The sequence below is a fragment of the Phasianus colchicus genome, chromosome 3 (genome assembly GCF_987193195.1).
Source record: "Phasianus colchicus chromosome 3, bPhaCol1.hap1.1, whole genome shotgun sequence".
NCBI classification, from domain to species: Eukaryota; Metazoa; Chordata; class Aves; order Galliformes; family Phasianidae; genus Phasianus; species Phasianus colchicus.
Genome location: NC_143438.1, coordinates 66,659,264 through 66,676,649, shown reverse-complemented (window position 1 = coordinate 66,676,649; position 17,386 = coordinate 66,659,264). Strand labels below are relative to the sequence as shown.

Genomic DNA, 17,386 nt, shown 5'->3' with positions numbered 1-17,386 from the left:
TTTCCTTTCCCCAGGTTCTTCTATAGGCAAAGATGTCAGCTGCTAAAACAGACTTTGAGGAAAATGGAGAGGATGGAAGCAAGGAACGAACTTAAAGGCTGTTATGCTCCTAAGGCAGCATAATTTCCTGCCAGTTAACTGAAAGCAGTTGTTTAATTTTTCATTGTACCTCTTTGGCTCGTTAGACAAATTCTTCAAATTATTTGGCAGGATGCTGATGTTTAAGATGCTGAAGTTTTGCTTACCATAAGAGGCCGCCACACTCATAGGTAGTTCTTGATACACTATTATTGCCTAAGTGTGAAATCCAGGTACGGACCAGTGGTTCACAATCATTTAATACAGCCCCACCCAGTAATCATTCTGCTATCTGCTGCCTCCTACATCTTCTGGAAGCATAAAAGACAATGGAAATTCAGACATAAGTGAAGAGATTCTCCTGAATCAGAACCAGGTAGAAAAAGGCGATGGGCAGTAAGAACTGCACCAGGAGAATCAACCCCCCTTACCTGGCCCAGCTCACCTGCATGAGAACTGCTGTGGTTTTGACTGTACACCTGCCCACTGGGAAAACAGCCTCTTCTGATGGTACTGTAGCAATCTCTGCTCTGTCATGTCTTACAGAAAAATTAAATTCTACTTTTCATTTATGACTACTGGTAAGAGTAGTAGTAATAATGATAGTACATGTATCAGTCTGAGTCTGATCAGACTGTCATTAATATTCCTGTTCTCAAGGAAAATCCCCAGGCTCTCACTTGCAGACTTACATGGATGATTTAAGGATCAAAACCTTAAGCTGTGGAATTTCTGATTGGCTGGATTTGCTTTGCATGACTTAATGCTCACTGTGTAACATATTTCATTTGCCTCATATGCCTGAAGAGCTTCCACACACTCTCTTGCCAGCACGTGGAGCCATTAGAATCCCTTACTTCTGAGAAAGGTCACATATAAAGTGGCTTAAAAAATCAGATACTTCACCAAAGAACATCTGCTAATACAGCTTTGAAGATCTTCCCTGATAAGTGGCACAGAACCTACAGACAGTCCATGCACTGGGTGGGAAGCACAATTTCAAGCTCTTGTACTGAACACACCAGTTTCCTCCAAAGCACCCTGCAGTCAAGGGCCAGTCTATCAGAGATGCTGCTCGTATGCTCCCAAGGTCGTTTCATTATTATGTTGTAGAAACATACAGACATCCAGCTGAGATATGCACTACTTTTGTACAAACACATCAGAGGCAAACACCCTGTGCCAAACATCTTAAAGTGTACGTGAGAAAGTCAGGCAGAGTGCACTGAGGGTGAAATAACCCGGAGCTGACAAAAATGGCCACAGGTCATAGACTCGGTCTGCAGGAAAGCTTCATGGAGAACCCAGTCTCCTGATGTCAGGACGAGTGACTCTCTCATTGGCCCAGGCTGTGTCTTTGAAAATGGTGCAGATGATATGGGTGCTGGCTGGTAGAACAGCCTCTGAAGGAAGGATGCAAATCAAATTTGATGGAGTAGTAATTGGTTAGTTAAGCAGCCTGCTATTATCAAACAACATAATCCCAAGGTATGAAATGGGCTCTGGGTTCTATTTTAGCACAGTAAGACTGGATTAGTGGAGCAGGATGTAACAGAGTTGGCTTCTAACATTTGTTTTGAATCTCAGCCTTGGAACAGAAGCATGCATTCCATTTTTTCACAACAATCTCTTCAGAGATTTCCAATGACTTAATTTTGCATCACAGCAATCCCTAAATGTAGCCTCAACAAACACTTCCTAGGTTGCATCACATTTCTGGTGACATTTTAATCTATGTTGGCTGGAGAGTCACGGCATAATTCTAGGATATTGATCATATTATCACAAATGAATTAAGACTTTTGCTACTGCTTCTTTTCAACTTGACATAGTAGATCTTTTCTGGATACATACTGATATTATTTCAATTATTTTATGGCCTGCTCCCCCCTCACTCCCTGTCTCTGGATTTGGATTACAGTTCTAAGACTCACTGAGCTCCTGGATAAGAGCAACTTTTAGCGGAATTATCTGCAAGTTCTAGAAGTAAGCCATTGATAAAACATCAAGCAAAGGAATGGTTTCTGCAAAGCAGACAGTTAAGAAAGAATGGGTATAGAATTCAACTTTTTCCGTTTCCATAATTAAAGGAATCTCAGCTGATGTAAATCGGAGCACCTCACTGAGGCACAAAGAGATGCATTACTACAGTTTCTGTTACTGGAAAGTCTGTTCCTTGCTGTTTATCTGGGACTCAGATATTTGTAAGAACTAAAAGTCAGATATGAAATGTGTTGTCCTTTCAAATTTTTTATATAATATTTCATATATGATTTGTAACTACAGTCCTCATTAATGCACGCTTTGTGCCACTCCAAGGTACTGATATCCTTAATGTCTTCCAATATTTAAAAGATTGTTCTTTGGACTAATGAAGGCCAAAATATTAGTCATAACTTAAGACACAGAAAATGAGCTACGAATTAATTGTAAGGAGCATATATTTGTTTTAGGGAAAGACAATACTGAGGGCAATCAGCTAAGTAGAGATTTGTGCTTTTATTATAAGGGATAAATGCAATTATAATTTGCAGCTTGGTTGGACTCTTGATCTTTATATCCTAGTAATTAAATGTATTCCTTGCTTGCTGAGTCATTTCAGTGAGTGCAGAACATATTTTAATTATTTTCACACTATAATTACCAGGAGAATCCATTTTAGATACAACGCACTACTGTGAGTTCTGGGAAAGGCACCCCTCAAATAAACCTAGTCACATAGCCTAGAAAACTCATTTTATAATGTCTGGAATAAACATGCAGAAGCACTCATTACATGGTTTATATATGCCTTATATATATGCATAATACTTATTACAAAAGGCTTTTTTTTTTTTCCCTGTAAGTTTATCAGTTGATTTTGAGCAATCTGCATGCATTTAATGTACTTAATCCAAAGCCAAACATGTGTAACCGCACCTTTGTTCTACACAATCACTCCTATGAGCTGCTATGACTACCAGCTAAATGTCAAAATGAAAATGACAATGAAAGGCGACAGTCTGAAAAATCCAATTTTCTTCCGAGTTCTGAATGGAATTTTAATTCTGTGGGACATTTTAAAATAAGGATATCTCATCCATGTGAATAAAAGCATTTGTTTGCTTTCTGTACACAATTACAAATGGTGTATGTAAGTAGATTACTTAAAAATGAAGTGTTTCTATCTTTGCAGTAATACAACATACACATTATAATCATGTTAATTAAAATTGCGTTTTAAATTTGAGTGCCAGAACAAAGAGTAGATGACTTTTAGATCTCCATATAAAACTGTTTGACATTGGAGTTCATAGTATAACTTGTAACTGTGGAGCTTTTTTACTTTGAATCTAAGCACGTAACAACCCTGTTACAGATCCTCTGATGTTCTGACTCATGACTATCATGTGGCTTAAATCTCCCTTTTCTAAAAGTAATTATAGTAATTCGAGAATTCTCTCAATTAGGTATATATGGGAGCAAGAGGTTGTATTTATTTAATTACAGGCTATTCCAAAGAGCCAAATTTCTAGGTTTAGACAGACTTTGACCCTGAGTTAAGAAAGTCTCTCTATGTAGAAAGTACATCTAGGATGTGTTTATCTTTGGGGAAACCTTTGGGTCTAAAAATATTGTCTTGAGATTTTGAAGGTCTTTTACAGTACTGCACAGAGGAAGCACTAATGACATCAACTCCCTGATCTACCATGTTGGTACAAACAAGTTTTTGTAAAACTCACTTTTTTCATTTGGTGTTATCTCATAAGAAGAGGACAGTGGATTGACTGGAAAGCAATATTTTGGCACATCCTCAAGTCTAGAAGACTTGAGGCTACTCCTAGACATTTCAGTGATCAGCATGCCCACAGTACGAATCTATTTTCACGGCATTTAAGAACATAGGATAATTTTCTGCTAGACTCGAATGCAGCCCTAAAAAGACTACAAATACATAAATGGTATTTCAGATAATGTTTCACTGCATAGCTACATAAACCCATAACTGTTGGTGCTTAAAGATGAAGTCTTAAGCCCTAAAATAGGAGTAGATACTGGGCAGTGACCATTTTGGGGGTTTTTTGGGCTTTGAAAGTCTGACATGGAAGATCTTTTTTGCAATGTCCTCTGTCACTCCTCTAAAGAGATCCATGAGGAAAATTGAGGGGGAAGCCAGCCAGACGCAGGGCTGTGTGTGAATGAACAGGCTGAGACACTGGGTTGATTGTACGTATTTGGTGTTGTGAGGCTCCACCTGAGGTACTGCCTCCAGTTAAAGGGAAACATGGACAAAGAGGAGCGGATCTAGCAGAGGATTACCTGCAGCACGTGAAGCCTGTGAAGGCTTGTGGAAGGGATCAGATTTGTTTAGTTGGCAAAGAGGACTCTTAAGGGGTGACAGGCTAGTTCCTTAGAACTAGAGGGATGATCTGTGAAATGGCAGAGCCAATCCCCCCAACCAGGGACTGCCAGATAACAGAAGGAGCTACAGCCACAAACTGTGGCTTGGGAGGTTAGTTGTGAGATTATCCATGGAAGATTTCAGAAGCTGGCTAAATGAACCCGTGATGGTCCTGCTTCATGTAGCAGGATAGGGTAAATGACCTCTAGATGTCCCTCCAACCAGATTTTCAGTTCCCAGAGTAAGCTCATCTTATGCTCCTGTGGGAGATAAGGCTTGCTAGTAGCTCCTTCCTTCACTGGTCTCCATCCTACCTCCTTGCCAAAGAACCTCATGGTTTCTTTTTGCCATGTTGCTGTGATAGCACAAGAGAGACACCCCAGCCCACTTGGCTGCTGGATTTCAGGTGTAGTCATTACCACTTCTCCAGTCATCCTATCTCTTTGTGAAACACAGTGGTTCAAGTACCCTTTCAGGTATGCAAGCAATAAAACACACAGAACAGATGGAGGCAAAAAAATAAGATACACAGAAGGAGATACCATCATTGTAACTATTTATTTATTTATTGGCTTTACATCACTGGGGGGGATTTTGTATGTTTTTTGGAGTCACCATCTCATTCTTAGAACTAATGCAAATAAAATAATAGTTTGTGTATCAGTGAATATTAACTCAGGTAGCACAAAAAAATCCAGGGTCTTTGCAAGTTTTGTTATTAAGCAAAACCACTAAATCATGTTAGAAAGAGAGCTTGTGAATATAACTGTGTTTATTTTAGTCAGAAATTGCCATGATTTAAATTAGTTATGGTCAAGCCTAAAACCAAATCCACATAATAAATCTAAAAGATTTGTTGTGGAGTCTCTTTCTATGGAGATATTCGAGACCCTTCTGGATGCCTACCAGTGTTACCTACTGTAGGATACCTGCTTTAGCAGGGGGATTGGACTTGATGTTCTCTTGAGGCGCCTTCCAAACCCTGTGATTCTGTGATTTGATTGGACATGCACTGCCATTATTAGTAAAGCTTATTAGTGCTGCGTTAATCAACGAAGTAACTTCTGTGAATTGATGGATGAAATCTTCAGCAACGTTGACTCCTGCTAGGTGACAAGCATTTCCCAATTTGTCATATCCTTTCTTTGTCTGAGGAAAAATACATGCTATGCATGTATACAACAGTAAAGCTCAACCACTGAGCTGTGGAATTTATCAGTAAGTCTCTATAAGCTTATCTAGAAGACACAGTCTCTGACTACCAACCCTCTACTGTCAAGAACTTGAACTGAAAAAGAATTACAATAGTTTGAAGTTATTGTCAGTCCTGAGCTTCAGCTGATTAATGCCATGTTTCATTATCAGTCAGAAATCCCAGACTTTTCTGCAAGTCAACCTAAAAGTTCTTTTGACTTTGAGTGGGAATTTATCCAACAAATGCTTTCTCAGGGGCTAAGATGATTTTTTTGAGCTATCTGCAAAATGTCTGTTATTCTGTGGCTCTCAGATATTTTTCTGCATGACTCAACTATTGATGCACCTATTATTACTAATGAACTGATAAGTATTTCTATCATCATGTCCTGGCATGTCTTCAGGCCTATCTACAAATATTGGATTGCCTAAGTTAAGAAAATAATTATACCACTCAGCAGCATATTACTAGAGTTTATCAAATAGGCAAAGATTATAAATCTTATTGATTACTTTAGTCAGAGGATGTGTAAAATGAATAATAATTAAATACAAGAATGACAAACTCTTCTTTGAAACCATGCTGATGGTGCAAACAAGTTAATATATTATTTGTAATTCATAAAACTGTCTGAGAGAGAGCAATTGGTGGGATATTTTTCTTACAATTAACACACAAAAAAAGAGCAACCAGTGGTTAGAGGAAGCCACCTATGTAAGAAGAAGCTTTGCTCAGATTTGCATAATACCAACATGCAGACCTTGAAGATGTAAAATAGATGCATAGCTGTATAAACTACAGCAACTTCTACAGATTTTAATAACATGACTGCTCTGAATCAAGTCTTTCATTATCCATCACAGTTTCTCAGATTTTTCTACTTTTACAGTTTTTCAATTTAGTGATTTTTTCCTGTTTTGAAATATCACTGAAGTAATAATTATCTAGATATCATTTGTTGTGTCAGTCTATTTATCTCTTTGTACCTGTCTGTCTGTCTGCCTGCCTGCCTGATTCTATTTACCTGCTGTACTTCTCTGCTGCTAAATTAACTCCATCAGCAGTTGATTCCTGTCAAGATGCACTTTTGATGCCTGTGGTCTCTGAGGGGGGTGCCTGGCTTATTTAGAGTAAGGAGACTTGCCTGCAATACCTACATTTCGCTGTGCACAACCACATCCCAGCATCAACACTGTTGTTAAAGGCAAGTCAAAACTTCTTCCATGTTCATTCTCAACTTGCTTTTTGTAACAGCCTTACCAAGTTTCCAGGGCTGGCCTGCTCATCACATATTTCAGTGTGTCTGAAAACTAACTGGAGCTTATAATGCCCTGATTTTTCTCTTCTGCTGTGTAATCAAATTCCTTTTCCTGTATTAAAAAGTCTCTTTTCCTGTATAATCCATTTCTCCTTTATTAGTGTGTTTGGCTCTTATATGACTATTCAAAATAATGAAGGAGATGCTTCCTTCCTAAGCTGCTTCTGGAGATTTAAAGGGAAAAAAATCATCATCATACATAAATCAACATGGGGTCCATTACAGTAGATGTGTACTGGTTTAGGACATCATTCCAGCAAGATCAGTATTCCTGATCTTTGCACATCTTATCCACTCAAATGTATGACCTATACGTCACAGTGAGAGCTATTTCCCATGTAGTGCCATTTTTTAAATTCACTTCCATGAGAAAGCATAGGAGACCTTGTTCCACCATCACGTGGATAACTTATAGTGATTTGGCCAACAGTTTTGTTGATTGGAGGGCTGCCTGCTGCTGAATTTGGGTGAAATTGTTAGCAAAAATCATTTCACCATTTCAGGGAAGATGCCTACAGAAAAATAGAGAGCTTGCATATGGCAAACTGGACAAATACTGCATTTGTTTGAAAACCTCTACACTCTGTGCCAGGAAATCATTCTTTCCTTGAAAAATCTGCCCAGGCTGGCAATGGAATAAGTCATTGAAATATCTGTTTTCAGGCTTCCCTCAGGACAGGGAAAGACATGTCCAAAAATGTACAGCCAAATTCTGTAAAGATACTTTGTTCTGGACACATCTGAATGGACTGAGAATGATACTTCAAACACTGTTCCTGTGTTTGGCCTGTGGGCCAGAGAAGTGCTGGAAACTGGAAAAAGAAAACAACTATTCTGTGGTGTCAGCTCCTCTGTGTCTGGTCCCTCAGAGCTGTAGAGGTTTATTGAAGGACCGCTAATGGCTGTGTGAAGGGAAGAAAATTGAATCTGCGTGGTAGAAGAAATGGCCAATAGCAGATAAATGAAAATAAAAACAAAATATATTTAAAAAGGTAAAGCTTGTTAAGGGACGGAATAATTGAAGAAGGACCCAGAATGAGGACTGGATAAATAGACTGAGTTTGAGAAAAAGGGCATCAAGGAGATGGACTGGGAGTAGAAATCAGTGGGTGGGAGGCATGGAGCAGATGGGAAGCTGCAATTTGAATGGCAGAATGCTCAGAAGGAAGTTCAGTGTTGGGAAATCAAAAATAGAAGTGGCAGCTTCCTGACTGCCAGCTCAAGCTTTCCTCTGAAGAATAAATGGCATTGAAAAAGTATGGGAATATTAGAACAGCAGCTCAGGGACAGACTGAGGTTTATGTGATCTAGTATTCTGTTTCCAGTATACTTTTCCTTAATTTTTGCTTTTTTTCCAGGAATGTCGCTACATAGAAACTTATCAAGTGAAATTTTGTAAGCTTTGTGTTGTAGATTGTTTCTGTTTGATTCCCTAAATGGCCTAAGTTTTATGCTATGGCTCAGTGTTTATTCTCATTATTGCAAGTTTTTATCCTCCTTGACTGCACTGGTCACCTCTGATGCAGAAGAGATCAGGATAGCAGAAGAGCTGAGACTGCAGAATAACACTGGTGACCTACACCATGTGATAATTACAACTTTGCAGTGCACATGAAAATACCTCTGCCATATTTAATCCTGTTTTTTAAGACCTTCCACCACTAGAAGGTGAAAGTCTTTGCACTGTTACACTTCTTGATGATTCACTTCAAAAAACCGTGAATACGCTTCAGAAGGGAATAACTTGAATCCTCCATTTCTCTTAAGCAATCTCTATAGATATTCTACTTATAAAATAATCAGGTTTAGCATTAGGACATTGTTTTCCCATCAGTGAGTTATTTGACTTGAGGACAATATTTTATTAATAAATATTAAACTTTTATTTTTTAAACCACAATGATTGTGGGGATCTTTCCTATCTACAGTGCATAATATTGAAAGCTGCCTGCCTGGAATCCTAACAGCATCAAAAATACCTAAATGGATAGAAAAGGCATTAGCTTAAAAATAGTCATTTGTATTACATTTACATAATAAATTGAATGAATGCCAAGACCTGGAGACACAAAACTTTATATTCAAGCCATAATAAACAATGACTGCTGGGTGACAGCTGTGCTTTCTTTTCACATGTGAATGATGTAAGAAGTAAATATATCAGAACTGTTAAATTTGATATTTAATAAATCCTAATAAAAATTGTTTACAGAACTGAATTTCACTTCAAAAAAATGCATTTGAAAAAATGGTGGAAACCAATTAATGTGTACTATTTTAACTTAAACATTTCCCAGGAAGATTTCTTACAGCTCCACTTAGGTAACTGGAGAACAAAAATACTGAAAAATCACTAATTTTAATATACTATCATAGATAAGATGTAGGTCAATTTTTTTTTGTGAATCTTTGACCTTTATGTAGTCTGTATAGTTTTTGAGATGAAAAATAATAACCCTAATAATTTTAGACACTTAGGGAATCTTGCCAGGGAAATCACATCAGTCATTGTCAGAGTGGAAATCAGAGAATATAATAAAGCCAAAGCAAAAATGGTCACTGATGTTTTCAAAAAAACTTTAGAAAGGATCAAAAATAATACCAAGATCAGAAGTTACAGTGGCACAGTCACCCAGTGTCTAGTGAACATATTTAAATGTAAGAAAACTTAAATATTAAAAAATACCTTAGCATACCTTAAAGTGAAACATACCCCAGCTGAACCTAAATTCTCAATTTGTAGTCATTCTATGCTAACAGGTAAAATAACCACATTTACCTGAGATATTCTGTAAGGATTATAAGAAGCACCTTAACAGCTCAGAAAGCTAATTTATCTTTAGACAGAAAGTTGCTTTGTTTTCTCACCTAACTGATATTTTTCTGCAAATTCATTAAGAATACACGTCTATACATCATGGAACATAAATTCACAACACAATGCTGAAATAATTATATAAAGTTATGCCTATGTTAATGAAGAGAAGTCAAATCATAAAAAGAGTAAGGGATAAATTGAATAGGGGAGATGGATGTCTATATTGGCATTTAAGAAAAAAAAACTGGCTTCAATCTCTACAAAATTAGAGGATTTAACTGGAAGGTCCCTAACTTCTACCCAAAGAGAATCAAATTTTGTTTTCAGGTCCTGCAGCTAACTGTTCCTACTTTTAGTCCAGTGGCTGTATCATGTATGTATGTATGGATGTGCAACATCCAACAATGGTTCCACGAGCCAGGACTTCCCAGGTACTCAGTGGGACTCATCTTCCACCTACGTGCCTTCATGTCCTCTCTCCAGTGTGAAGCTGTTCCTATGGGTAAGAGGACACAGCTCAGCTCTGGCACTCTCCTGGGAGCCACACTAGGACCAGTGCCACAACTGGAGACCAACCACCAACTGTAGGGCCAAAGAGGATGCACTCATTGCCACCTCTCTTTCTTCCTGCCGTGATGGTGAAGACTCCAGTGACTGGTTTTGTGTACTAGAATGAATGCATAAATTATGCATTTTTTTCATGAACAACTTGGATTAGACAACTACACCTATGAAAAATGTTTCTAAGTGTGTCAATCAATGACTAATGTTTCATGTAGATGCTCAACATCAGTTCAACTGTACATCCTTTAAGCTTGAATTCACTTCATTTGTTAAATTATGCATTATCAGAAAATGAAAACATAATAAGTGGAGGAAAATGAAATAATTGAAGAGCAGCTTTGTATGCTGGCTGCTGCTCAGACACATTATGTCTTGAACGTTTTGCTCCCAGGAACCATTGCTTCTGCATGACACCTTTCTTCTGTTTGAGGATGCAGGTCTGTGCAGACTGAGGTCTCAAGAAATTTTAGTTTCTTAGTCTTTGATAGTGGTGGGCCACTATAGTAATGCCTAGAGTAATTACTTAATTTCTAGAGTAATGTCTAAAGTAACAAACACTGCCTTCTTTACAGCCATGGGTGCACCTTCCAGGACTGAAAGGTAGAACTGCAGTCTGCAGCAGCACACTGACCCATTTCCAAGTGAGATCAACAGTATCTTTTAATAAAAAGAAAAAAAGCAGTGGATCAGAGTGCTTCCACAGAAATCACTGACTGTGTACCCTATGAAAAATAGTGATTATTGGCCATTCCTCTGAATTATCTGCCAGATTTCTGCACTCCCATAGGCTCAGCATTGAACTCCACTGAAACCAAGGAGACAAGACTTGCAGATTAGTTTCATCTACCATCCTTTTTATGGGTACTGCTGAGGAAGGTTGTCTACAAGCCTCCTGATGACAGCAGTAGTTTTTATTTATAAAGTTGTCTGGACAGTTAACACCAGATCTTTGAAGGCAGGGTAAGTGATCACTTCTGGTTTGTGACACGATATTCACTCCTCTTCAAAGAATTGTGCAGAGCTGGCACTGGTAGTGCCAGGATAAAAAAAAAATTGAGGCCTGATATTGCAGGTTTAAAGACAAATGTAGTCAATACATGTAAAGCCTTTGGGAAACATGTTCAATTAGAAAAAAGTCTTGTTGGAGGATTCCGTTTCCAGCTGAGTTGTTGCCTACTGGTCAGACCACAGAATTATCAGCTGGTGATCAACATGCCGTTTAACACTCAATTCTCTTTCAGAGAATTAATTTTCCAGCTATTGCAATTATTTGCAGTGGCACCATTTTAGGATGCCTTGTTTAAGGCATAGGGCTTAAATAAGCCTAGGGCTTTTTTTTTTTCTTTTCTTTTTTTCTTTTTTTTTTTTTCCAGGAGCACTGAATATCTCCTGTTCCTTTTGACTCTGTGCTTCTAAGGCAGCTGAATTAGACTTACATGAAAATGCTCCATGACCAGACCTACCTGCCATGAGAAGCCTCTGATCTCTGCTCTTCAGCCTACATGGTAATGCTTATTTCTCACAGGAGGCTTTTAGGAGAATTAATCTCTTAATTTTTGCACAGTCTTTGAAGACTAAAATGTCACCTAAGTGTATTGCTGGATATGACCATCCAATCTCTCTGCTATAATCAGTCTTTTAATTAGTGGTATTAATTTGAAAATGGAGAATTCTTTTCTGAAAAAAATGAATGTAAATGTCACCTGGGAAAAATCTAACCATGCCATTAGATTACATGCATAATTATGGTAAGAAAAAATGTGTGCGAAGTGCAATCTAGAGAAACGTGCTATTGTAGTGCAAATACCAAAGAAATGAAAAAAGATTCCAGGCTAAATTAATTAATTAAGAGAAAACCTGAGAAAAATCAATGTGAATAGATTATAAAAATACATTATTAAACTGAGAAGTGTTTAGCTAGATAGAGCTTGTATTAGAACAAGAGAAGATGGATGTAGAGGCAAAGAGAATACTTTGGGAGTGTTCAAGCTACTGATTTTTATTTTTATTTCCTCTGAACATTATTGGATATCTTCCATAAGGTGATGGAATAGGTGATGCTCTGTTCTCCTGTTTCACATTTCACAGGGTAAATAAAGAACTGCTGTGGAGCAACATAAGCTCTTAACCACATGGACTGTTAGTGAAATTATTACTGCCTGAATTTGCAATAGCAGAAAGAGTAATCTACTTTTTTAAAAACAGGAAAAATGTAAATAAGTGTTAACCTTGAGTACTCACGTGAACTGTACTGGCTAGCAAATTTTTATTAGCATAGCAATGATCAGAAGAATGATCAACAGATTAATCGAAATGTTTCTTCTGCGAGAGCCTGATAAAATTTGGAATGATGATATCTGAGTCAAATCACATTTCTGTCAACATTATAAGACAACAAACTCTCTTTTCTGAATCTCATCTACATTAATTCTTATTTTGAAGTAATTTTATATTAGTCTATTCAAATATGTAAATTTCTAACAATTAGTATACTGATGACTTGTGTCCACTTATTTACAAAAGGGGAAGAAAACAGGTTAAAACCTTCACTGAAAGCCCGCACAATATGGAAGGAAGCTTTTTTAGTCTGCATGCAGCCTGGCACTTGGCCATATATTGTTTAACTTGAAGCTTGTCATTGCTATTGATGTCCAGACGACTACGCGTGTGCAATTGTTAAAGCAATTGTTTAAGAGTACTGGCAGGTCAGGGCAAAACGCTTAGCTCTTCGTGGTAGAAAGCCTACTTATTAAAATAATTGAACCAGTTAAAATCAACAACCATACATATATTTATAACTTTGTATGTATGTTTACATACTGGGATAAAACAATAATGCAGTACTCCATAAATAGACAAACTGAGTAGCAGCAGTGCATCCATCAAGCTAAGTGCTTAGATCTGAGCTTGTAGCTAAAACACAAAGAATAGAAGAACAATACTCTGAAGCGCTTTTACAGTGGTTTAATCAGTCTTACTGAAAGGCAATGTGGGGCTGCCTAAATATTTATGTTGCCATAAATTCCACCTATTTGTCACCTCATGGACTTTCTGACTGTCTCCAAATTAAAACACTCCTTTAACACATCATTCATGTATATCCTGTGTATTTCTGTTAGACCAACTGCTGTTAAAAACAGTGAGGACCGTAAACAGACCATGACTTTCTGTATGGTAACTGCCTGGACAAGTTCTCAGAACAAGTATTCTTTAAATTAAACACAGCAAGAAAACAGCAGAATAGTGATTTCAGACACATTTTCTTTTTGTTTGAGCAGCATCACTGCCTGTTCCACCCTCACACTGCCATGTACGTGCTCTAAGATGGATTATACAACCATGTACACGGCCTATCAGGTCTGCAGTGACCCCACCCAAAAAAAACCAGCTGATTTAATGCTCTAAAATGCGCCTCTTGTGTGCTATCCATATAACTCAAGTTTTATATGGAAGTAGGAGTCAAGAGGAGCCATTTAAAAGTCGCCACGTCTTCTGCAGTCACATTGTATGCATTTTTTTTTTTAAATAAGACACACACATATGCACATGCATGCATGAGCCTGGTGGGCATCATTCCTACATTACGCAAACTAAACAGAAAGAACTTCATGAGCATCCAGGGTACAACAAGCTCCAGAATTTCTTGTAGCTGTTGAAAATCCCATGTAAGTCAATGGAGTTATCTTTGAAAAGGTTTTATTTAATAGAATCTTAAAACAAAATTTCGAACGCTGAATAATGATCTTTATGGCAGAAGATAAACACAGATTATCAAGACAGGTATTTAGCACCTGCCTAAACTGAGTTATGTGAAGAGTTCTGTTCAACGCCACTGGGGCTGTTCACATGCTCAAACCCAGACACCTGCTTAAGTGTCTTGCTGGAGTAGGGCCAGAAACATAATGGTGGGCTGACTTAAGTTGATTAGAAATGTTCCATTGGCTCTGATGATAGCAGGGCCTCATCTTTATTGCCACTTTGCAAAATACAGTGCTTAATAGGGAAAAAATGATCAGGCACTGTGTAGGTCTCTTAGTGGTCTGTTGGGTAAAGCTTGGATACAGAACAAGTGCAGTTTATTTAGCAGAAAATGGAAGCACCTTTGACTGAGAAAACATCTACTCTTCCACGAGACAATAAAATTTCTTCTGTTGAATAAAGCCTCAAAATAGAGATGAAAGGGTTTATTGTTGTATGTTGTCTACATTCAAAATCTCCCTGAAAATAACTACAGTAAAGAAGAATGAAGTTTAAAGAAATGGTGAAAAGAAAGAAGCTTTTGCCTTTATGAGTTTTAAAGAGCGAAGATGCTTTTATTAACATTCACTTCATTTTTAATGAACACTGTTGTATTTAGTACTTTCAGAAACCTGAGCTAGGTAGTTCTATTGGTTTTAATTGCTTTTCTATGCTGCTTGTTAGCCAGGTATTAGTAGGCAAAGAGGAGTGATACGCCAGCCGGTCTCTGGGCAAATCTAATGATTTCCGCCATGTCTCTTGCTGCAGAAACCTCGATATTTGTGCTCTGAGAGATCATTAATCAAAGGCTGACGAGCCCTTTCTTTCCCACTGACAGCACTCCTAGCAGGGCCTTCTGCAGCGGTACGTCTCTGGCAGACGACAAATTATCAATACCGATTACCAGATTGCTGCAGCGGGGAGGAGAGGGCGTGCTCGCACTGCAGGGCTGGCCACAATCCACAGCCCTCATCTTTCCCCCCCCCGCTGTTCGGGCATCCAGCTGTCTCCTGCCCTGTCCCCAGGGCTTCCATGGCCAGACTAAAACGCCTCCCATCCACACCGATTATTCCTCGGGAGCAGAACATCAGCGTTCAGAGAAATAAATGCAGAATGCATCACATACAGTGCCAGAAGGGCTCGGTGCAACTTTGTGCACCGTGATTGAGAGTGATGACAGTGCACAGAGTGGGAATCTGAACGGGATTTGTTTCTCGGGAAAGGATGGTGTTGAAGCTCTCCATCATCGTTTCATGTGATTTGTGTGTGCACGACTTTAATGGTGAACGTCTGTGAAAACTTCACTGCGTCAAACATAGGTCCTGTCTCATTTCACAGATGCACCCCCACCACCCAAAAAAAGAAAAAAAAAAAAAGGAGGAGGGGGGGGGGAAATAGGAAAACGCAGGCAGTGTTGGAGTTTGGATGCTTCCAGCAGCCGTTTCTCCCACACCCTTCTGTACCGTATCTCCCACACCCTCACTGCGCCTCTCCGCTCCCCACCCACTCTCCAGCCGCCCTCAGACAAAGGGGCAGGGGCCGGGCTGTCCCCCCCACACACACCATTAACCTCCCCCCCCCATTCCTGCCGCCTTCCCCGGGGCTGCCCGGACGAGCGCCCGGCGGTCAGAGCAAGGCTGGAGCCGGGGGTCCCCGCACCCACAGTGCGGGGAGCGGGGCTGCGAAGCGGCAGGGCGCGGCTCCGTCAGAGGCGGATGGGCAGGGTGGGGCTGCCGGGCTTGCAGCTTCCAAACGCGAGCTAACAGCAGAGCCCCCAGGGAGAGAAAGCAGGGTGGGACCCGCTAGAAAACAGCCATCGACGGTGCAGTGACCTACTTCCCCCTCCCCGTTCTCCCCCTCCACCCCCCCCCGGCAGACTGCAGGTGCGGACTCCTTCCCCTCGCCCCCCCGCAGCCCCCGACGCTGGGCTGGGCGCGGCCGGCCCGCAGTGCGCTCCGCAGCCGCCGCCCCCCCGCACCGCACCGCACCGCACCGCACCCCGCCCGCTTCGCTCCGCGATGCCATCCCCGAGTCCCTCTCTGCCCCTCGCCACGCGGTGTGGTTCAGAAATAAAGGGCAGCGGTGCGCCCGCCGGCGGGGCTGCTGAGCGGTGGGGACATCTTTGCGAGGGGGGAGAACTTTTCCATTCGTTTTCCCCCTTTTTTTTTTTTAAAAAAAATATATTTCTACTTTAATATATATATTAACATTATGTACATATTCGGTGCCATAAGATAATCTTTGAAATAATAAAAATCGTTTTGAGAATAAGGCTGTGCTCACACTACCAACCTCACCCATCAGAAAATATTTAATCTGATCTCAGGACGTTAAAAAAGCCCCGCGGTCCCACCCTCCTCCTACCCCTCCCTCAACTCTTCTTTTTTTTCCTTTTTTTTTTTTTTTCTTTTTTCTTCATCTTCTTCTTCTTTCTTTTCTTTCCTTTCCTTTTTTTTTTTTTTTTTTTTTTTTACATCCATCAAATAAATAAAAAAATACGCTTAGCGTTTTCTTGATTTTTCTAAACTTTGGGGCCACTGAGAAGAGCCCGCAGAGCAGGGAGTGCTGCTAGGAAATAGTGGAGGTGGCATTGGAAGGAAAAGAGATGTATTTTCTTACCCATTGCTGTTTTAGCCATGGTGGGATGTGCAGGCGCTCAGAGGTGCTGAAGGCAAAGGGGTCCAGCTACAGCAGTGCAGAGAGGGAGAGAAGACTGAATAAGGCACTGAGTCAGCAGAGTGGGGCCGTGCAAGAGAAGGAGCAAGAGGCAGGAGCCCATGAATAATTATCACTCCTCTACCCAAGCAGATTGGCTCTAGAGGTCCCCTGACATGACTCCTGCAGAGCCAGAATCTCCGGGCATTAAATATTGATCCACCAATGGTGCTGGAGTACAAAGTGCCAGAATGCAGTTTGAAATGGAAATCAGTCCTTGAATGCCTCTCCCCCCTCGGTCTGGCTTCAGTAGTACATTCCATGTCAAATGTTTTATGTCTTACATGAAAAAAGCCTATTGGCGTTGAAGGCTCTGCTGTTGCTACCTGTAAAACAAGCAGAAATGCATTTTAACACACTTTATTCCAAAGCTGTGACAAAAATAAATAAATAAATAAATAAATAAATAAATAAATAGGACAAATTGAAAGGATTTTCTAAACCATTTCAATAGAACACCTGCCTAGGTCATTTTCCCTTCTGCATCCTGTTTCCTACTAGTACATGCAGATACTATATACTTTTATGCTGCATATTTATTTTAGAAATCCCAGAGCTAACCCTGGACCACTCGCTTTG

The 17,386-nt window shown here is 39.7% G+C and overlaps 1 protein-coding gene across 1 annotated transcript in view; it reads right to left on the bottom strand.

The window, feature by feature from the left end:
• The window catches only part of STMN2 (stathmin 2), a 33,453-nt gene extending 16,492 nt beyond the window's left edge, over positions 1 to 16,961 (bottom strand). The window contains exon 1 of the mRNA XM_031590870.2: positions 16,712 to 16,961. Coding sequence (XP_031446730.2) covers positions 16,712 to 16,730 — 19 coding nt within the window. The 5' untranslated portion in view covers positions 16,731 to 16,961. The remainder of the gene's footprint in view (positions 1 to 16,711) is intronic.
• Positions 16,962 to 17,386: the final 425 nt, after the last annotated feature.